The 23,417-nt window shown below is 38.3% G+C and overlaps 1 protein-coding gene across 1 annotated transcript in view; it reads left to right on the top strand.

The window, feature by feature from the left end:
- LOC149785275 (uncharacterized) overlaps positions 1–23,417 on the top strand; it is a 219,211-nt gene that overhangs the window by 148,213 nt on the left and 47,581 nt on the right. Inside the window, exon 5 of the mRNA XM_089979897.1 lies at positions 15,056–15,139. Coding sequence (XP_089836023.1) covers positions 15,056–15,139 — 84 coding nt within the window. The remainder of the gene's footprint in view (positions 1–15,055; positions 15,140–23,417) is intronic.

Raw genomic sequence — 23,417 nt, 5'->3', positions numbered from 1 at the left:
ATGTTCATTTTACTACCATTTGAAGTCATACAAGGTAACATCACATATAGATGTTATATTTTTCAAGTAGTAAATGTTAAGTGATTATTGTATTGTTTTCATTAATTGTTACTGTGTGGCAGTTTGGTAACTCATATCAGACATTTAGAACTATTACTGTATGCTCTAATAACTAGATTAAAATATGTTAGCAACAACAACTAAATTTTATTATCATCCAGAAACTCTTGTTTGATGAAATTATACTTTACTGTTGGACTTAGAAAGTCTGCCTTTGTTTTTTTTTAATATTTACAACAATAGAGTGCCATAATAAAATTGTTTGGGGGTGAAATTCTAAAATATAGTTTTAGACAACACTATTAAAGCATAGAAGGATAATACCAAAAACAAGCAACAGACCAAAAGTAACACATTTTGCAGTAAATCTAAAAATTAGATACAGCTGAAATTAATATAAAAAAAATATTTCCAATTCAGATATTGAATGGATGTAATCATATGTAGTTTGAATATGCATCACTCACACACACAGCATTGAAAACACTATGAACTCAGGCATATAAATCAAACTACCAGGAAATGACACTGTTTCTTGGCTAAATTTCCTTTTGGGTTCCGGTTAGTAATTCAATGAAAGTAGGTGGTATTGTCTTTATTCATATTTATATTTAGCATGGCAATAATGTTTGTTTAATGCTGAAGGCAATATAAGTAATGGTATCAGTACAGTAGAACCTGTCCTGAAAGACCACCTCTTGTGCCAAAAATGCATGGTCTCTGAAGACAGGTGGTCTCTCATAACATGTCACAAGGCTATGTAATCAATAAATTTGTGCATTGAGAATATGGTCTCTCAAGACAGGTGGTCTCACGTAGCAGTGGTCTTTCCAGACAGATTTTACTGTAATTCTAAATTGTTTCTACAGTTAAATGTGTGTGTGTGTGTGTGTGTGTGTGTGTTTGTGTGTGTGTGTGTGTGTGTGAGAGAGAGACAGAGAGAGATTTGGACTTTTAACATAACTTTAACAATTTTTCAGTCATATCGCTACCATGTCTGCATTGTAGCAGGTTATAGCGATGTCTAGCACTTGGGCATCGTACTGCAGACATGTAGCATGATGTCCCACCCAGTCACATTATCCTAACACCAGGCTGACCAGTCCTAACACTAACCTGTTATTGCTGAGCGCCAAGCAAGGCAGCTGTTTGTACCATTTTTATAAGTCTTTGGTATGACTCAGCCGGGGATCGAACCCAAGACCTCCTGCATCCAAGGCAGACACTCTAACCACTAGGCCACTGGAGCAGTAAGTTAAATGTGAAAACTGCCTCAAACAAGTTGTCTGGAAAATGATTTATTCACAGTGAAAATCGCAGTTTGACTTTTGTGTGAAAAATTGGCAATACATGCACAAAGATGAGGATAACTGTTTCTAATTTTAACATGTAAATATTCCAGTTCAGATTCTAATTTTAACATGTAAATATTCCAATTCAGATTCTAATTTTAACATGTAAGTATTCCAATTTAGATTGTTTTACAGATTGCAGGTATTAAGACCATGGTGCTCAAATTTCCTGTCAGGTTAAGTGGTTAATGGCTTTTTGACTTACGGTACAGATTGCAGGTATTAAACCCATGGTGCTCAAATTTCCTATCAGGTTATATTGTTTAATGGATTTTTGACTTACAGGCCCTGCCCTATGTTTTTTTATCAACTTGTTGTATTACATGTTATCTTAACCAAGAGTGCCTGAATAATGTTGCATAGAACAATTGTGAGCAGCATGTCTGTTTTATTTAGAAGTTTGATTTTGTGAATCAGTTTGAATTTCAGGTGGTTTAGTGGGTTTTGAACGTTTGAAATTCAGGTGATTTTGGCACGTTTTGAATGTTTGAATTTCAGGTGATTTAGCAGATTTTGAATGTTTGAAATTGAGTTGATTTAGCAGGTTTTGAGTGTTTGAATTTCAGTTGATTTAGCAGCTTTGATTACAGTTATTGAATTTCAGGTGATTTAGCAGGTTTGAAGTTGTTACCTTGTAAACATAATCAGTGTTACGTCATTGGCATTTTGCTTTCTTTGTTTCATTGTTGTGAATCGTGGTCAGCTGGATGATGCTTGTAGGTATCATTACTCACTTGATTAACAAACATATTTCAATAATTGATTTTCTATTAATTGGGGGATGTTGCAGTTTATAATAAATGTTTTATTTCTTTAACTTCTTATACCTCTTTTGAGTAATTTAAATTTTTTAATTAAATTTCACAAATACCTGGCTATCTAGCATGATCCAGACCATTCAGTCTGGTGATGTGCCTGCTGGCTTTCATTGGAAGAGGTCATGGGTTAAATCCTATGGACAGTTATGCCTTCTCTTGTACAGTACTGTTCATATAGAATGTGCATCTTACATTTTGAATAACTGCTTATTTGATACAGATACCACTATGACTTATGTTGGACTCTTTTGTTATGCTGGTACATCAATCAGAACAAAAATGTAGACAAGATAACAGATATGGCTCATCAATCGAAAAGAAATATCAGGAGTTTGCTTAGGCTATAAAACCATGATACTGCAGCCAGCCTTCCTTATATCTTTTGACAGTTCAGATTTGGTTCATCAGCTGGTTTATATTGGTTGCTTACGATTTACAAGATGGCAATAGACTCAGAAAGAATGATTCTGAGATCTGGAATACATCCCAAAACCTGGCATAATTACAAAAGTTGATACAATTTTGTTTATATGCCCACCATAAGGCAGAACATATTATGTTAATAATGTTTTCTGTCGGCCTGTCCATCCATCTGTTACCAGTATCTTTTCTGCACAATAACTTGAATTCTCTACCATAACAGTTTTTAATCACAGACCTGGACAAAGTTTTGTAGATGGCTTGCACATGGGGTAAGTAAGAAGGCTATCATTTTGGGGGTCAAAAGATCAAAGGGTACTGTAACCAAATACATTCACTAAAGTTTGCAGATGACTTGCATGATGGGTAAGAAACTGATTTTGCAGTTAGAAATGTCAAAAATAGAGCTCACTGTTACTGTTTTCTGCATTTAAGATCACGTACTTTCATAGTTTGTGGAGGACTTGCAGTTAAGATACAGAAGAAGTTTGTTGATAGCGTGTCAAAATGTCAAAGGTCATAGTCATTGTAGCTCAAAGACAAATGGTTTTGCACAGTCACATTTGTTACAGAGTAAATTCTTGATCAGATTTTTTGACTGGCTTATACTTGGCTAAAGAAACTTAAAAATGGTTAGTCTAATAAGAAAAAATGCTTTTTGCTCAGTAAATTTAGTTTAGGACAATAAATGTGAGGGAAAGATCCAGGTTATTGACCCATTGGTCGGTAATCTTAAGCCAACCATGCCCTACTTGTGTCTAGATAGAAGACTGTTAATCATGGAGTGGGTGTATGCTATTCCCTGTTAATGCCTGCATAGAGGACTATTAAACATAACAAATCTGTCGACTCTCACACCAGGGAAAAAATACTCTCAATTTTTGTAGGTGTTTCCATGCCTACCTCCCGATTTCATAAACTCTCCTGATTTTTGCAGAGAATTCCACATTATTACATTATGTCTTCTGATTGTTATTTCTCTTTATAAAAAAAACAACCTGCATAAATAGATATATGCAATCCACAAAAGCCATGTTCTTTTTTTATGAACTTTAAATATTGTTGTGATGAAATGATTATCACACCTCAAAGAATTCACTTCTCCACTAAATACTTTGTTAAGTTTCAGCATTATTCATGTAAATTTATGATTTTTTTAAAACCCTAAAACAATAAAAAAAATAAAAAAATAAACCAGAACAAAATTTAAACCATGACAACAAATTTGTCAGCAATTAATTTCAGTCCCAAGAATGGTGACTGTAAATGCTGTAGCTCCATTCTCAGCAAAGAAACTTGCACGTGTAAACACCTGGCATTACTGTACTTTGTATACAAACATTAATTACCATCATTGAATTAAAAGAAGGAATGAAAATACCACACAGCATGTGTGTCAAAATACTAATTAATAATAAACATGTTTTATAGTAAACCATGTTTAGTGCCTTATGAGTTGACAATAAGGAAATAAGATGGGATATAAAAGAGGGGAAAGTAGTTGCCACATCAATGGTTGCATGAGACTGCATATTTAGTCACCTTAGTTACAGTAGAATAGGACATCGTTTATTTGCCAATCAAGTGCTGGTGCTTACATAACATGGTTTCTTTGAATGAAGGGTGAGTCCTTTTCACAAGAAAATTGCATTAGTAAGGATTAACTGTTAATTATTCATGCTGGCTTTCTTGCTTGTTTACTTATGAATGGTTGGCATCCATTAATCTCGAGAAACGATGGAAGTGCGCCCATGAGAGATGTCCTGGTTGGTGGTTGTGCAGCGTCTACTGTGGCTATGGAGCCCAACATTGGAGTGTCAGTCCTTGCTGCACTTGAAGGTTGAGTCTGGTGTGGGTTGGAGCTGCTTCTTCCTTTGAGAATGCCTTTCATCAGCTAGCAAGCATAGCTTGTCCTCGGTGGCTTTCAGGCCAGTGATCAGATCGTGTTGCCAGCTGGACCTGTCTAGAGCAGGCTCTTCCCAGGTGTTGACATTGATGTCAAGGGCTTTCATGTCACCCTTGCAGACATCCTTGAAGTGGAGATGTGGCCGTCCGATTGACCTTTTGCCAGAGCCAAGTTTCGAATAAAGAAGGTTTTTGGGGATCTGTCCATCATCCATCCATACATGGCCCAGTCATTTGATGCGACATTGGCAGAGGAGTGTGACCATGCTGGGAATCCTGGCAAGTTTAAGAACCTCGTTGTTGATCCTGAGTATGCGTTGGAAGCATTGCATGTGAAAAGCACTCAGTCTTTTCTCTTGTGAGGCATACAGAGTCCAGGTTTCACTGGTGTACAAGAGAGTGCTTAGCACGCAGGCATGGTACACGGAGCTCTTAGTGTTCAGAGTCAGCATGCTGTTGTTTCACACTCTATGCGACAAACTGGAGAGAGTTTTTGACATCTTTCCAATCCGCTTGTTGAGCTCAGCATCGAGTGAGAGGTTGTTGATGATGGTAGAGTCAAGGTACGTGAACTGACTACTTCAAGTTTGTAGTTGTTGATGATGATGCTTGGGGGGTCCGCATCCTGAGCCATCACATTTGTTTTCTTTTGTGGCTGATGGTCAACCCAAACTCGTCGATCGCATGCTTTTAGCAAAGAGGTCCATCAGGTGCTGTAGCTCAGCTTTTGTGTGAATGGCTAGAGCAGCATCGTCTGCAAAAGGCATGTCCCTGATGGTTGCTTCACGCACTATGCTCTTTGCCTTCAGTCATGACAGATTGAACAGTCTGCCGTCTGATTGTGTATGCTAGTAGATCCCTTCTGTGGTCATCCCAAAGGCGTACTTGAACAGGACAGTGAAGAAGATGACGAAGAGCATGGGCTTTAGGACACAGCCCTGTTTTACTCCACAGCGGATGTCAAAGGGGTTGGACATTGAGCCATCATACTGCACTGTGCCTTTCATGTCATCGTGGAAGGACTGCATCATGCTTAGCAGCTTTGGAGGACATCCAATCTTTGCCAGGATTGTGAAGAGTCCATCTCTATTGACCAGATCGAATGCCTTGGTGAGGTCTATAAAGGCCAGGAAGAGGGGTCTTTGTTGTTCTCTGCATTTCTACTGACCAGACCGAATGCCTTGGTTAGGTCTATAAAGGCCAGCAAGAGGGGTCTTTGTCGTTCTCTGCATTTCTCCTGAAGTTGCCTGACGGAGATGATCAATTGTAGACCTCTCTGCATGGAACCCGCACTGCGACTCTGGATACACTCTGTCAGCAAGCATCTGCAATCTGTTCAGGATGACATGTGCGAAGACTTTCCCCAGGTAGTTGTTGCAGTCACATCTGTTGCCTTTGTTCTTATACAGGGTTACAGTGTTGGCGTTTCTCATGCCCTGAGGCAAGGCACCCTCATCCCAGCACTGGCAGAGGAGGTCATGCAGGTGTGTGAGCAGCATGCTGCAGCTGCACTTGATGACTTCTGCTGGGATGCCATCCTTCCATGGGGCTTTACCTAAGGACAGCTTCTCTAAGGCCTTTTTTAGTTCTGCCACAGTAGGTTTCTTGTCCAGTTTGGCCATGAGAGGGAGGTTTTCAATCGCATTGAAGGCATCGTTGGTCATGTGGCTCTCTCTGGATTACAGTTCAGAGTAGTACTCCACCCAACACTCCATCTGCTTGCCCCTGTCGTGGATGGTATCGCCTGCAGCAGACTTAAGTGGTGCTGTCATTTTCTTTGTGGAACCCATTGCTTTCTTCATGCCATTGTACATGCCTCTGATGTTTCCAATATCTGCTGCTGACTGGATGCTCTGACAGACCTGAAGCCAGTATTCTTTGGTGCACTGCCATGCTAACCTCTGCACATGGCTTCAGGTAGACCTGTAGGCCTGTAGTGTTCTCTGGCAGGGGGATCACTTGTATTCCAGGTGAACACTGCGACTCTCTTCTGTGGCTGGCATGAGTGTGGCAGAGTTATCCTCAAACCAGTCATTCTTTGACTGCTTCTTACCAAAGATCCATGTGGCTCTTCTGTACACAGTCTCTCAGATGTGATCCCATCTCTCTTTGGTACTGCCATTCTGAATAAAACATCTTGGAGAGGGCATAAGTGAATTCCTCAGCCTTGTCTGGATGACATCTTGCTCACATCAATGCGTGGCTTACCCTCTTGCATAGGGCGGTGTATCTTCTTTGGTGAGTGGTCAGTGTGGGAGGTACGGGTAAGAAGCACATCCTTCATGGCAGACTGTCTCATAATGATCAAGTCCAGCTGGTTCCTGTGTTTGGACTGGGGATGCTTCCAAGATACTTCATGCTGTGGCTTTGTCTGAAAGAATGAATTGGTGATGCTGAGGTCGTGGTACAAGCACATCTCTAGGAGTCGCTGCCCATTCTCATTCATCTTCCCAGTGCCAAACTTGCCAAGACATAAAGGCCAAGAGTCATGGTTGGCACCCATCCTAGCACTGAAGTCGCCCAGTAGTATCAAGTTCTCTTCCTTGGGAATTTTGTCAATGAACAAGTTTAACTTACGATAGAACTCATCCTTGGTATCTGCGGTGGCACTTAGTGTGGGAGCATAAATGCTGATCAGGTTGACAGTTGTGGTGTACAGGCAGAGGGCTAGCAGTCATCCGTTTCCTTGTTGTCATGGCTGTATCATCCCCAGCAGAAAATTCCTAATGGTGAATCCAACACCAAACTCTTTGGCTTCATCAGCGCTCTTTTCTTGCCAGAAGATCGTGTAGTTCTTTTCTCTGAGAGACCTGGAATCTAGTAGCTGTGTCTCCTGTAGTGTGACGATGTTGAACTGGATTCTTGCAAGTTTGACGTTGATGACTGAAGTCTTTCGAACATCGCTGATTGCCTGGAGATCATCTGAGAGCCCAGTCAGCATGGTGCATACATTCCAGGTACCTAGCTTGAGGATTGGAGGTTTCCTTGTTGATTTTCTTTTGTTATTTCTTGGTGCAGTAATTGCAGTCCACTTGTCAGGTACTCGCATACCTTAAGCCCTACACACTCAGCAAGGCAGATGAACTGTGTCGAGACGACACCTTATTGGCTGATGGCTGCCCAGCTTGAGGCGGGCGGTAGCTGTCCAGTGAGACCTGTTGGTCTCTCCCACCGTCAGAAGCAGCCCATGGCGTCTGACTCTACGCCAATCTAATGGTGACTTATAACTGGTAAACTGCTGCTTCCCGTGTTGTGTCGATGCTGTGAAGCAAAGCTGGAGTGTCCTCTCCAGGGCGCAAGCCTGGGCAGGGTGATATGGAAAATTAGCTGTTGCTTATGCAGCTAATTCCCCCACTCCATGCAGCTGATGGATCCAAGGGAAAGGACAAGCCAATATGTCATGGCACCAGCGACGTAGCAGGAGTTGCCAAGATGACACTGATAGCAATACCAAGTCACCTTAGGGACTCCGTCTCCAGATTTTCTGTTAGGGTTTACTCCCTTAGCCTTTCCCATGAGAGGGTATAGTCGCAAGACAGCAAAGGTTTGAAGTCGGACTTTACCTTCTCCTAGATGGGCGACCACCAAAGGTTAACGAGCCCCATCCACCCAAAGCGTCAGGTTTTGAGGTGCTGGAAACTCGCCTGTCATCCTTTCTCCAGTCAGTTTAAACAGGTTCTGACAGGCTTAGTTAAGCCACTCGTGAAGGCCTGGAGCTGGATTTGGTTGTCAGAGGCTCTATCAGTCGCAAGCCATTGGGGGATTTCCAAGGGAAGTGGGTGCTTATCTCCCACATCTGCCCCCAGCAGTAACAACCCTTGAAACTTATGAATAACCTTTAGCTGTGGTGTATTTTGGCCACAACTGACCAGAATATGAAAAGAGAGCATGTCCTGGGGGAAAATAAGGCATGTCACAGGGAGAAATGGCAAGTCGTTGGAGAATTTCATGCATATTGGACCCAAAAGATAGTCAATATTTAGTGAAAACAAGGCTTAAAAATGCAGCAAAAATCTGATTTAAGGTCCCAATCTCCCTATTTTTGATCAGTCTCCTTACTTAGCTTTTGAAAAGTTGACAGGTGTGACATCGAGTGGGTGTATACTATTCCCTGCCAAATGCTAGATAGAGGAATATTACACATGGAGTGGGTGTATACTATACCCTACTAATACTTCCATAGAGGACTATTAAACATGGAGTGGGTGTATAATGTACCCTGCAAAGGCCAACATAGAGGACTGTTAAAAATGGAGTGTGTATATGCTTGATAAACCTGCTAATGCCTACATAAAGGACTATTAAATAAGGAGTGGGTACATACTATATATACTCCCTGCTAACTCCTACATAAAGGACTATTAAACAAGGAGTGGGTGTATACTATATATACCCTGCTAATACCTACAGAGAGGACTATTAACACATTAACCCCTGGAGGTTTTTGTCATTTTTGCCTGAAAATCGAGTAGGAACACACATTTTGAATGCTATTTCTGAATAGATCCGAAAACACCAAATCCCAGGTGATCTTGGAATAACATACTGTCTAGTTGTGTTAGAAACATCGTTTTTCATTTATTTTTTTTTGCTAAACGGAGCCTTTTTTTGTATCGAGACCATTCTTTATTCCAAATGCCCACCTTATCCTACTTTTTGCAAAGGTTAATCTGTCTGTTTGCAGTTCATACTGGTTTGCCTTAGATCTGAGACCAAAAAGTCTAAAATACGAACACAAAATCAGATTCTGACCACGTGTGAATTTTGGGCTGAAACAAAATCGGGTCCAAAAAATGAGGTTTTTTATCTGTATTTTGTAGTGCAACTAGATATTCCAGATTATTTGGTATCATTGTAGACCTGGGTGTATACTGTACACTGCCAATGCCTACATAGAGGACTGTTAAACAAGGAGTGGGTGTATGCTTTATATACCCTGCTAATGCCTACATAGAGGACTGTTAAACAAGGAGTGGGTGTATGCTTTATATACACTGCTAATGCCTACATAGAGGACTGTTAAACAAGGAGTGGGTGTATGCTTTATATACACTGCTAATGCCTACATAGAGGACTGTTAAACAAGGAGTGGGTGTATGCTTTATATACACTGCTAATGCCTACATAGAGGACTGTTAAACAAGGAGTGGGTGTATGCTTTATATACCCTGCTAATGCCTACATAGAGGACTGTTAAACAAGGAGTGGGTGTATGCTTTATATACCCTGCTAATGCCTACATAGAGGACTGTTAAACAAGGAGTGGGTGTATGCTTTATATACCCTGCTAATGGCCTACATAAAGGACTATTAAGCATAAAGTTTGTGTATAATATGCCATTATTGGTTTCCTTGTTATTTTATGGCTTCTTACTATGCTGTGTTGTTGAAATTTTATTTCACCTTAACATGCACAAGCAACAGTGCTTTAAGATTCTTCAGATCCACATGATATAATGTTTTAGTCTTTGATGTTGCTCGGCTTTTTAAATGTCATTGATGATGTAATTCCAGAGACTGTGACTTCTGATGGCTTAACACAAGTGTTCTGTTTAGATTATACAACTGGTCGTGGCTACAGTTTATGTCATTGTGGTTATGTAGGTGCCTCTGTTGATTCGAAATAAAATAATCATAAAATAATTGTTGTGAAATTTAGCACATATAGTTTTACAAGTCTGTTCATTGCTGATTCTTGTGCAGTCAACATATTAGCTGTCCTCACAAAACCTCCAGACAAAAATTATTCATCATTATGGACTTCAACAATGGGGACTAGGTACTAAACTGGGTCAAGGAAACAGGATGTCAGGTTTAATTATTACCTGAACAGGGTAATGCAGATTTGTTCCAATATGATGCATTTTCATTTTGACACAGTAGTGCAACATTCAGTCATTTTACACTTGATTGCACTTCTTGCTTGATTCAGACTAAAAATGTCTACGTGCTTTAGCACAGATTTTGACACTTATTTCCAGGAGCCGTTATATAATGATCTTACAAAAAATGACAATCAATGAGCGAGTAAAATAAACTGAATCATTGCTGTTTAAAGGTATGTGTAATCAATTTTTCAAAAAACGACACCTGTAGCTGAAATGTCACTAGTCAACATGTATGACTTGTACATTTATACTAGTCTTGTCATTTTAGTTCAGACGTCGTAGCGATATGACTGAATTTTTTTTAAAGCTACGTTAAAAATCCAAATCACATCACAACACACATCATTTTAGTTCTTATTGACTTTTGTATAAGTAATTAAAAAACCTACCATTTGTGAGTCAAATGTTCCTCTATATTATTTTTTTTCTTGACACATTTCAGAACTCAATTGATTGAAGATAATATTTCACAAGTAATAGATAAATGTACATCTATTTAAAACAGGGCTGGTGAAGTCCCTCTCTTGCAGTCATAGGTTGAAAAGTTTGCCAGGAAAATTTAATTTTGTGACTTGTCTGATATATACAGATTATGTAGAAGGAATCCTGAGTTCTTCAAGTTCAGTACAGTTCTTCTTATATAGAAATTTTTTTAAAGATTTGCCCAGTCTTTTTTTTTTGGTGGGGGGGATAGGTTAATATCATCTGAGACTTTATACTTTATGATGAATACATACTAAAGAACAATGAAGGAAAATCAGGAAATCAGGAAAGTACTAGTCACGAACAGCATGTTCCACCTGATGACCCCATGTGATTATCTGCCTGGTAAACAAGTCTCAGTTTGAGTGAGAATGACAGGAATGTGCTGGTATTTGCCAAAGTTGTGTAGGAAATAACAGGCATCTATTAATATAATTCTTGTCTGCTAAGAGAAACAAGTTTGTATTTGTTCAGAACCTTCCTGACAGTGGTTGTACAATGTTCTACTGTGTAATACCAGTGTATGTTGTTTTGGTGTACATTAAAATTTTGAACCTCGCGCTCTCACAGTTTATGAGGAATGTCATTCATACATTGTGCCATAAAGTTTTTACATTAGTTTGCCAAGACAAAATGTAACAAGTGCTGTATGGAGAAGAATCATTGTTGTGGTTTTAAAAGCATTCTCAAGGATCGGCTGGAATAGGAGTTAAATTCACACAAGTTCAGTCGATCTTTAAGATCAGTTGCCATGAATGTTATATGCTATAATTAGGAATTACCCCAATGCTGATGGATTTTATGTGCGATGGAAATGGTTTTGCCTTTTGATTTTATGTCATATTCGAGGTTTACCACTAGTCGATAGGACATGCATGCAGTTACTTAATATAAAGGATTACTCAAATATATCTTGGAATGCAGACTGTAATAATGTTCTTTATTCTTTGCACAAAAGACAAGGAAGGTACAAGGGATATTTTCAATGCCCAATCATATCTACATGACAAGAAATGATAAAGGATAATTTTGGCCTCCAATCTGATCTAGATTACATTCTTTACATACTTTTTGTTACCACGCTATATTCTTGCTGCCATTTGTATTTTGGGTTGTTATTGAATTGTTTTGTTTCATTTTTAATTTATTTCTTATTAGTATTGATTAGAATTTGAAATAGGTTAATTATCATGTGTATATAATATTATGATTGGTTTTCCATCTTGCATTAATTATCTTTGATGGAAAGGATTGCTTTATTTTTTAATTTTATTTTGAGTTTGTCGCTCATTCACCTTGGTAAATGTGCTTAGTTTGCAACTGTTTGAATTGGACTTTCTATGTCTCCATTGTATGTTTTACCATTACAGTTATTAATTGTGGGGTGCTGGTGGAAAATCCATAACAAGAACCTCATTTCTTACCAGCAGAAATCTATCTGCTTGGCATGCAGTTGAGATCTGAAATGTATTTCTCATTCTATGAATGATCTAAAAAATTTAAAGGAGTAAAGGAAATCATTAAATATACTTCTAAAATCTTTACATGTATTATTGGCATTGCAAGAAAGATAATTGCTGAATTTTCTCTAAATTGTTTATATATTTTTTCGTATTTTTATGGTATAAATCAAGATTTTTTAAAAATTTAACAGATTTTGTAAAAGTGCAAAATGTTCACACAAATGTAAAATAGTGAGACAGATTTTAAGTACAAAAACAATTGAAAGAAAAAAAGTAAATTTGTATATGTATATAAACTATTTCCAAATGTGTTAAAACCAGGGGGCCAGCCTAAGTCAATTTTTGAGTTACTCAAGAGACAAACATGTCTTGGGTTAATTTTTGACAAATTCTATCATTTTTTTAAAGAGGGGGTAGGGACTGGATATCAAGCCTGGACATAGCATCCAGTAAATGCAGCATTGGCATACAAAACATTAGATGGTATGAAAAATTGCACATATTATGGTGTGAATCATCATGCACTTGAAACAAGAAATGGATATTTATCAATTTTGATCCTTACAATTTTTTTAAATCATTTTTTTAAAAATTTCATCAGAACATTCTAGCAGTGTTTCCAAGATATGTTTTTTTAATTGCTTTATCTACTCCATCTTTTTCATGGTGAAATAAAATCATTGTACAAAACAAAAAAGGCTGCCATTATTATCATTCCAAAACATTGGATCAGATGTGGGGACTGTACACCTGTGTTAATTGTTTGGTTATACATTATACTTGTGTATGCTAGTTATCCCCCAAAACATCATGTGTGACATAAAAGGATGCATGTTGTAGTTTGATATTTGCCAGATACACAACAGGAAACAACTATTTGTTAGACACACTCTAGCAAGAGTGTTTATGAAATGTGAAGTGTACAGATCGGGACCTTTTTGTTGGGTCGTGCTGATCGATGAAAATCGACCCTCAGTTATAGGACTACATATTTCTAAATGTCAAATATGTTGTGACCTGCTCGAAAGAGATTGAAGTTATGAATGCAAAAAAATTAGACTCGTGTCAGATGATTCAGCATGTAAAGTTGCAATGGCATTGTGATAGATTTGCATCATGGATGGGTATGACATTTCAGATATTGATTCAGATGTCAGACTACAAATACCTACATACACCACAATCTGTTTGATTTACAACAGGGACTTTGGTCTTCAAACAAAGAGCAATGTAATTAATGACAACAAATTGTATCATGCCATCCATTCATGTTGTATAGTGTTTTGCTGGTTCTGCACTTTTCTCATTAGCATCCGGGGACTGCATTGATTATCTGTGCATCCTTGTTGTATGTTGGTTAAATACTCCTGTAATGATATGTAAAGTTTACAGGAAGTAATTTATGAGATTATAAATGTCTGGTGAATCACAGAAACTAAATTAATTTTTGGAATAAGAATTATTACCTGTTCACTGACATCAGGTGCAACTAATGTATGTGTGTCATTTGGTAAAGTGGAAATGATACTACTTCTGCTGTACTGTGCATAGATTTCTACCATGTACATAAATCTAATGAAACTATTGTCTTTTCTAGAAGTCCACTACACAAATAGAGGGAGGATTGCCTTTTGTTGAATAATGCATGACCAGTGTCGCATTGGATTATTTACTGTTACCTACACATGTACCCAGGGAACTCTAGTCAAAATAAGACTGTTCATTTGTACATGATACTGGAGTATTAGTATTCTTGTTACCCAGTACTTATGCTTACATGTTACATGTACTAAGTACCAGTCTGACATTTTATACTGGAAGTGAGATCTGAAATAGAGTGATCATGTGAATGTACATGTCATTACCTACTAGCTGTCCTTGAATAAGCATTGGATAACTGTTTTGTACACATTAATGAACAACATACAAAAAAGAAAAATTGGCAGCCGCAGAAAAGTTTTGCAGTGTTCATCTTTTTTGTTGTTGATGTGTATTTGGGAATTATTACTTGCTGTATGACATCTAGCACAGCCATTATGATGAGATGTCTTCAAGTCAGTTTCTTTGACATGCAGAAAATTAGATAAATATTTATTTGGTGGTTATTTTTGCCACAAAATATTCAGTTTGGCAGAGACTGGAAAGAAAAAAAAACGAGAAAAAAAAAGACTGACATAACATTGTGAATGGTCACAAACTTTGAATAAATGCAAGAACATGCTACATAGCTGCATTTGTTCATGTCAGGAAAACTCCAAGAAAAATATCTGACGTTCACTATTTGCTTGTTGTCCGTTGATCTGAGATACATTAGACTGGTCAACATTATGTTTGTGATCTAGTGTTAAAGGAATGATTAAGGTGAAATTATACTGGTGCACTGTGAAAGTACAAATTATCATGAAATGCATTTCCGAGTGATTGAAACAAAACTTGAACAGCAAATAAATTTGCTAGTGTTTCTGACATGAGATGGTGTTCTAAACATGAACATTACACAGTGAACATTAATTTGGTTCATTGATGGCATCATGGATGTAGTCCATAGACTGGTATTAGCTGTTGTTGCGGATTACCAGTCCCACATATTCCTCTTCCAGATCAGTATCTGTGTCATAATCTCCTTGCTGTCTGTAACATATGGATTTATTTTCTTTTGTCGAAAGCGGAGGGAACACCATGTACGTTCTGGATCCCTTAAGTCTGCAAACCAGGTCCACACAAGTCCTCATCCTTCCAGGAAGAAACCAGTAAGTGCAAGTGTTTGTCTCACATATTGCAACACATATATATCACTTTTGTTTGTCTTCTCTAGCATAGGCAAGAGATATCTGACACTTTTCCTAGATGTTGTTCTTGGCATAGGCATCAACAGTACATAAATTACATTTAGCTCATTGTCTCAGACACTGTTGCTAACAATCAATCTTAATCTACTGACATGAAGTAATTAGTTCAGTAGCTGTATATGCTAGGTCAAATCAAACTGCTAACAACAAAGATCCTGATCTGCCATAGCACAATGTAAATGCAGATCAGGATCTACATTTAACTTATTTGTTTTATTCATTACTCCTAACAAACTGCACAGACCTAAATCTGCCAGTGCATTATGCATCAGTAGATCTGTGTCTCTGCAGTTTGCAGTTGGATTTGTATTAAAAGTGTTTATATATGTTAGGTGTGGTTGTGATTCATGTATTCATTCTTACTGTGGAACCCACATTACCAGTGGTGGAAAGTGAAGTATACCATCTCTTTTCTTATAGCAATGGAAATGGTGGTATCAACAGCATGCAAGGGCTTTAGTTAAAGTTCTTCGTCTGTATATATATTTCATAAAACCCTTGATATGTCATAATACTTAGCTTGAATCATGAAACTGAGACAATCCATTTTGTGACATGGCTTGCTCATCCCTTTGACCTTTGGATTTAAGTCACAGTTGAAGAAATTTGTATTAAAGATTGGTTAAATTTTTCTTTTCATTTTCTTATATTCCTTCAAACTTTTCATCATGCCTGATGTGAATAATTGTGAAGCTAATAAAGCTAATCATTCTGCAACATTCGTGATCTTCATGATCTGTCACATCATGGACTTCCTTTACCTATAGTTCAGAGTCCATGCGGATTGTTACAGTACAAGTCACTTGGGTCATGTATGTATCCGAATTTACTCATTTTAAATTAAATGTAAATTGTTCTTTTATAATTCAACACTAAATTTCTTTGACCAAAATCTGTTCAATCCTGATTATTGAATGCTCTGCACCTTAACTATCACCAAGAAACTTCCAACTGAAAATTACCTATCACTGTGGACTTTTACAATGGTGGCCATGTACTAAACTTGTCTAAATAAGAGCTCATTGAGTGGAATTGTCACAATCAAGTGTGTGTGTGTCATTTGGATTTTTAACATAGCTTTAAAAAAATTTCACTCATATCACTACGATGTCTGCAGTGTGGCAGTTTATAGTGATGTCTAGCATTGAGGCATCATGCCACAGGCATGTAGCATGATATCCCACCCAGTCACATTATCCTGACACCAGGTCGACCAGTCCTAACACTAATCTCTTAATGCTGAGCACCAATCAAGGCAGCTGTTTGTACCATTTTTATAAGTCTTTGGTATGACTTGGCCGGGGATTGAACCCATGACCTCCCACATCCGTGGCGGACGCTCTAACTACTAGACCACTGGAGCGGTTGTCACAGTCGAGGGTAGTACGCATTTGTTTATCAATATACGTATCTTTCACTGTGACATCACATCATCAATCCAGATTGTACTGGATCACATCTTTAGGTTCATTTCGTCCAAAAATGTCTGCATACTTTAACATTGATTTTGCCATAAGCACCTCTTGGGGCGTCTAAATAATGACCTTTCAAAGGAATATGGACATATAAAAATCTAAATGAAGTGAATACTTGCCACTTAAGGATATGTAGAATCAAATTCTAAAAAATGACACCCATTACTCAAATAGTCCTCGTTGAATGCCTGCATGACTTGTTGACTTGTACTGGAGTAATCAGTAAAATAAACAACAGAGAACCTGATCTGCTGGCACATGACGCAATGGCAGATCAGGGTCTGTGTTGTTTGCAGTCGGACTTAACTTACAGGCAATTATATATGGTATTTTGATGTAGATATTGGTAATTATAAGGATGAAAATAGGTCAGGAATTAATATATGACTACTAGCCCTGAAGTCATACTGTAACTTCATTATTGCAAAGGATAGAGCTTATTCAGGCCTTTACTTTTAACTAGAAACAAAATCATCAAAATAGATGACATGGTCAATATAACAGATTTGTATTTTGAAATGGACATACCATTAGGGATTTCATGAGGGAGCATATTTCTTCTCCCAGATCCACAGTAAGGAAAAACAAAATACGCCCCCAATGGGATAAACCCTGATCAAGATTCTGTTTGTCCCATTTCCTCTCTGTCTCTGTCTTTTCTCTGTAAGAAAAATTGGAAACTCCCCAAAATACTGTCAGTGTCTGTAATTGTCTTGATTTGTTAGGAATGAGTAATGTAGCTGTTAAGTCATTATGGAAACTAATTGTGATTAAAGAATTATAAATTAGCTGTTGTTTGATGTTCATAATTGTTTCATGATTAGTGAAGTTCCTTGATTCATAATTAATGAACTTCGACTGAGGTGGGGTATAGTGTCTATTACCTCATTATAGAAGCCCTTTAGCCTTCACACAGCTTTCATGCAAATGTCTGGTGTACAAAGTAACATATAACGAACATTTTTATTGTCATTTCAAATTTCAGATTTGCATAAAATTTTCAAATTTGTGTAAATTCACTAGGAAAGAAGACCACTCCAGTGGCCTTCTGGTTAGAGCATCTGCCTCGGATGCAGGAGGTCATTGGTTCGATTCCCGGCCGAGTCATACCAAAGACTTATAAAAATGGTACTAACAGCTGCCTCACTTGACGCTCAGCATTAAGAGATTAGTGTTAGGACTGGTTGACCTGGTGTCAGGATAATGTGACTGGGTGGGATATCATGCTACATGCTTGTGGCATGATGCCCCAGTGCTAGACATCACTATAAACTGCCACACTGCAGACATCGTAGCGATAAGACTGAATTTTTTTAAAAGCTGCATTAAAAATCCAAATCACATCACATCGTCAATCATGGGCTTGCCATCAAGCATGTCTTATCATCAATCATGGGTTTGCCATCAAACATAGGCTTATCATCAATCATGGGCTTGCCATCAAGCATGGGCTTGCCATCAGACATGGGTTTGGGCTTATCATCAATCATGGGCTTGCCATCAAACATGGGCTTATCATCAATCATGGGCTTGCCATCAAGCATGGGCTTCATCAAGCATGGGCTTATCATCAGGCATAGGCTTCATCAAGCATGGGCTTGCCATCAAACATGGGCTTATCAATCATGGGCTTGCCATCAAGCATGGGCTTGCCATCAAACATGGGTTTATCATCAAGCATGGGCTTATCATCAATCATGGGCTTGCCATCAAACATGGGCTTATCATCAATCATGGGCTTGCCATCAAGCATGGGCTTCATCAAGCATGGGCTTATCATCAGGCATAGGCTTCATCAAGCATGTGCTTGCCATCAAACATGGGCTTATCATCAATCATGGGCTTGCCATCAAGCATGGGCTTCATCAAGCATGGGCTGATCATCAGGCATAGGCTTCATCAAGCATGGGCTTTATCAATCATGTGTTTGCAATCAAGCATGGGCTTAACCATGGGCTGTTCATCAAGCATGAGCTTATCATCAGCCATGGGCTTGCCATTAAGATCAAGAAATGGGCTTCATAAGGGATGGACTTATCATCAATCATGTACTTGCCATCAAGCATGGGCTTATCATCAAGCATGGGCTTGCCATCAAGCATGGGCTTATCATCAAGCATAAGCTAGCCATCAAACATGGGCTTTTCATCAAGCATGGTCTTGTCATCAAGCATGGGCTTATCAAGCTTAAGCTTTATCAAGCATGGGCTTATGCTCATGCATATGCTTCATCAAGCAAGGGCTTGTTAATCGTGGGCTTGCCATTAAGCATGGCTTATTATCAGCAATAGGCTTCATCAAGCATGGTCTTGTAATCAAGCATGGGCTTATCAAGCATAAGCTTCATCAAGCATGGGCTTGTACTCACACATATGCTTCATCAAGCAAGGGCTTATTAATCGTGGGCTTGCCATTAAGCATGGCTTATTATCAGCAATAGGCTTCATCAAGCATGGTCTTGTAATCAAGCATGGGCTTATCAAGCATAAGCTTCATCAAGCATGGGCTTGTACTCACGCATATGCTTCATCAAGCAAGGGTTTATTAATCGTGGGCTTGCCATCAAGTATGGCTTATCATCAGCAATAGGCTTCATCAAGGATGGGCTTTGCAATCAGGCATTGGAGTCATCAAACATGGGCTTTCCATCAAGTGTAGGCTTCATCAGTCATGCTCTCTTTCCACTGCCATCTGTCAATTAACACAACGTTAATCACCACTACTTCTCCTAAACTATGTGGAGGATTGCCTTAAAAATGTACACATATATTCATCCCAAGGTTTAGTTAGTCCTAAATAAAAATGGTGATGCTCAAACATTGAATATGCCTGTTTATATTATTGTTGCTACTCCTCCTGAACAGATGGTCATATCAACATTTTTGATTTCATTAGAAGATTTTTTTAACAGCAATACATTACCTGTTGCTATTTTATATTTTCATCCCAAGAAACTTCACCTGTTTGTTGCACAGAATATTCATCTTTTTCAAGGATGTCATGTTCATGGCCATGTATTATAGATTGTGACCAGAGAAATTACTTATAGCAAGTGCTTTTCTCCATTCCATATTCATTTTATATTATGTACCTATGTCCCCTTCTAGAATTTAGTTCTTTAACCGACCTCATAGGTTACCATGCTGTATCCGACCCTTTAGTGGTTAGGGTACACTCGTATTCTGTTCAGTTACAACTGATTATGGGTACGTTTTTCATGTTAAGAAATAACACAGCTGAGGCCCTACCCTAGCACTGTAGGAATTACATATTCCTTTCTGACAAATAATTGGCTAAGCAAAAATTTGGTGTTTTTTCATCATTGTACATGTATATTGATAATTGTTTGCTTGACTTGCATCACATTGTTATTGTGCATGTCTTGAATTGCCCCTTAATAAAGGTTTAAATATTGAATATCTTACTTTAATAAAGAAAAGACAGGTAAATTCCTAACAGGTGAGTTCATTGCTTACCTTGTACATGCACAGGGGTACATATGGCATGCACCATATACACAGCAGATGAGTTCACATGTGACATAATAAGATATTATTCCTTTATTTCTTTCATGAAATTTGCGTTATCAGAGAACAGTGTTGGGACAGTCTGTGGGAAAGTGTGACCACAAGAAGAATCCTTGGGACAGTCACCCCAGCTGCCTCACTTCTTCCGAGTGCACACCAAAGAACTGTTGTGAATTTTGCAAATTAGGGTCTAATGAAATCTGAAAAATAGCTGATTTTAGATGCACATATAGTGGGTGCCTGAAACATCCCTCCCTTCCCCTCTTCTGATGATTTTTCAGGTTTCTTTCTTGCAGAGTCCAAATGTGTCATGCTGCCTCAATTGGGAGAAGTACTTCACCATTCTGAGTGATGAATTGGATCATACCAGTCACCAGTTACAAGTCATCTCATACCAATTACTGACTAATCACTGGTTTTCACTTGGAGGCCTTGTGGTACTGGTCACATGGGTCTGACCCTTTCTCCACTCTACCTGTGCAGGACTGGGAATATGCCCACCTGGTTCAAATATGGGAAGAGGATCAGATCAGTATCCCTTTCCCCTTTCTTGTTATTCCAATGAATCCTTAGGGCATGTGGATCCCACCATCTCCGGCTAATTGGTCCTTAATGCCTCCATGTACTGCTGGACTTAAGAGTAGTGGTGTTGCTCCGGCTCATGTTCACCATCACCTCCCCATTGGGTGGCATACAGTAAGAAGGCTGGAGACTTATCCTCTTCCAGGAAAGACAAGCAATCTCATCTTCCCATTTCTGGCATTCATAGAGCCCATACTCACCACAATGAACTGGCAGTGGCACACAATGCAAGCAATTGCTGCCTCATGGGCCTGTCTTAATCATTCTTCCTTGGAGGATGATGAAGGTGGCACTTTGGCAATCCCATACTATCTTCTTTTAACTCCACTCATTATCACAACAGAGTGCAAGCATTTTCCTTCTGGGACCATCAGTTGCAACATAACAAGTGATACAGAGAAACATCAATTTTCTGTAAAGTGGATCTCTCCCACAAATGGCAAATACATCCCATTTTCCTGTGTTTGATCAGTTCAACACATCAACCTACTCACCTAACTGACAAATTCATGTAGGTATGTAATAGTGATGGGTAATGTACTGCTGCTATTAAAATGTAGTGGGGGGGGGGAGAAATTAGTTTTAATTATGCAATACTTACCCCTTGCTTTTGCCAAGTGCCCTGCTCCCACCCCACCTTTTATGTCCTGGCATAATCATTGTCTATGAAAAAGATGACTGTTCTGCATATGATCATGCAAGGTGTACTGTGACTTTTGACAATTCTCCTCTCTGTGGTGGGATGTACATGTATTCACATGGAATGAACAAGGGTTTTTGACAAGAAAAGTAAAGGTATGCAATAACAACATGGAAGGATTGGATAATTAAAATCATTTTATCCCCCCCCCCCAAACTCCGAAGATATTTTTATGCTTTATTTTAAGCAACGTTTTCACCATAAGTCTTTTAATGATGTCTAGTTTTTTGTAAATGAAAATGCTCCCAATCTTACATCAAAATATGGCCTCCACAGCAGCTACACTTAAAATCTCATTGCTCAAGAATATCAGCCCTGTTGCTCTAACCCTACATGCACACTTAATATACATAAAGATCTAGATTTTGTTCCAACTTGATGAAAAAGTTTTCATTATAATTGTCTTTAATTGGTTCATTAATAAGTGAGATCTGTGGATTTTAATGAAATAATCTTTCATCTGATTATCTTCACTAGTCATAGGTCATCAATCCACTTTGTAACACATCAACCCTTGGCATATTTAGCTTACTGAAATGGTGTTTTGAAATAGTATCCTCTTGTGGGTAAGAGTTCTTGCCCATTGCAAGTGAAATCATCCTATGAGAGAGCTCATTATTTGACCTGTTAGGTATTCAGCAAAGCAATATGTATGATGTCCACAGGAACCGACTCAAAATTAAAATTGTTAGAAATGTTTAAATTGGAAAAACTTGCATGTGACATGTATAATTGTGTACAAAGACTGCCATGATTATTCCTAAAAATCTCCAGATTTAATTGTATTAAGGGACCTGATTGGATCAGTTTCTTTTCATCATCATCATCATCATCATCATCATCAGTCTCTTGACCTAATGTGGTCGTCGAGGCACTGTGCTGCTGAACATCTGACCAGTTCCCTCCATTTGTCTTGATCATGTGCCAATGCCTGTGTCTCCGCAAAACTTTTCCTGTTCCATTTGTTCTGTTGTGCTTCTTCCACTCCAGAACCCGGCCTGTTCTTCAGCGATTATTTCTTCTGCTTGTGGTTTCAGTCTGTTCAAGATGATCATCAGCATCACCTTGCTAGCATGGCTGAGCAAACTGATAGTTCTGTAATTTTGGCACAGCTGGAGATTGCCTTTTTTCTTTTAGCTGCACACAATTAAGAGATTGCCAGTTTCTTTTAGCCGCATACAATTAGATTGCATAGCAGTTAATGCCATTTCAGCCAAGGGTTGATGTGGAATGAAGTGGTTTGAGGCTAGCAAAGATGGCATATGACTGGCAGAGCATCTTTTCTATCTTGGTCTCGAGACTGTACTTTCATCCAATTTTGATAAAACTTTAAAGATGGGTTTTTATCATTAAGCTTTTGGATGAGTTTCATTATGAGCAAAAGGCTATGCATATTAGTCAAGCCTTTATCTTTTGAAAAAAAAATGTATTAGACACTATTAAAGTAGGTAATATTGACATGATTGAAAATTGTGAGATTGTTTACGTAGGTCTGTGTTCTTTCATTTCTCTGTTAGCCTTATTTGGGAAATGGTCTAATGTTAAATTATGTAAATAAGGTAAGCAATATCAGACCCACTTGGCCTCTTGCTTATCAAAATATTTTGGGAGAAATATTTCTAAATATAAAGCATAGCTATTGGTATGTAAATTCACTATTTTTGTATCTGTAACCATATATACATATCAGAAAATATGATTCACAAGGGTTAGTTCAGTGTATGTGCATGTGGGTGGGGCACTTTATGTGTTTAATCAGACATTGTGGTAGTATACATAAAACTGTGTGGTAGTTACGACACTTAAATATGAACACTTTATCTAATTTTCCGCATTGCTTTTCTCCCTGCCATACTTCCTCCATGAGAAGTGGAAGTTCCTTTTGATTTCTAAAA

This window comes from Sinohyriopsis cumingii, chromosome 13, assembly GCF_028554795.1.
Source record: "Sinohyriopsis cumingii isolate HCF-2022 chromosome 13, ASM2855479v2, whole genome shotgun sequence".
In the NCBI taxonomy this organism is placed as follows: domain Eukaryota; kingdom Metazoa; phylum Mollusca; class Bivalvia; order Unionida; family Unionidae; genus Sinohyriopsis; species Sinohyriopsis cumingii.
The sequence above is the reverse complement of the archived record's forward strand: the minus strand, read 5'-3'. Positions and strand labels throughout refer to the sequence as shown.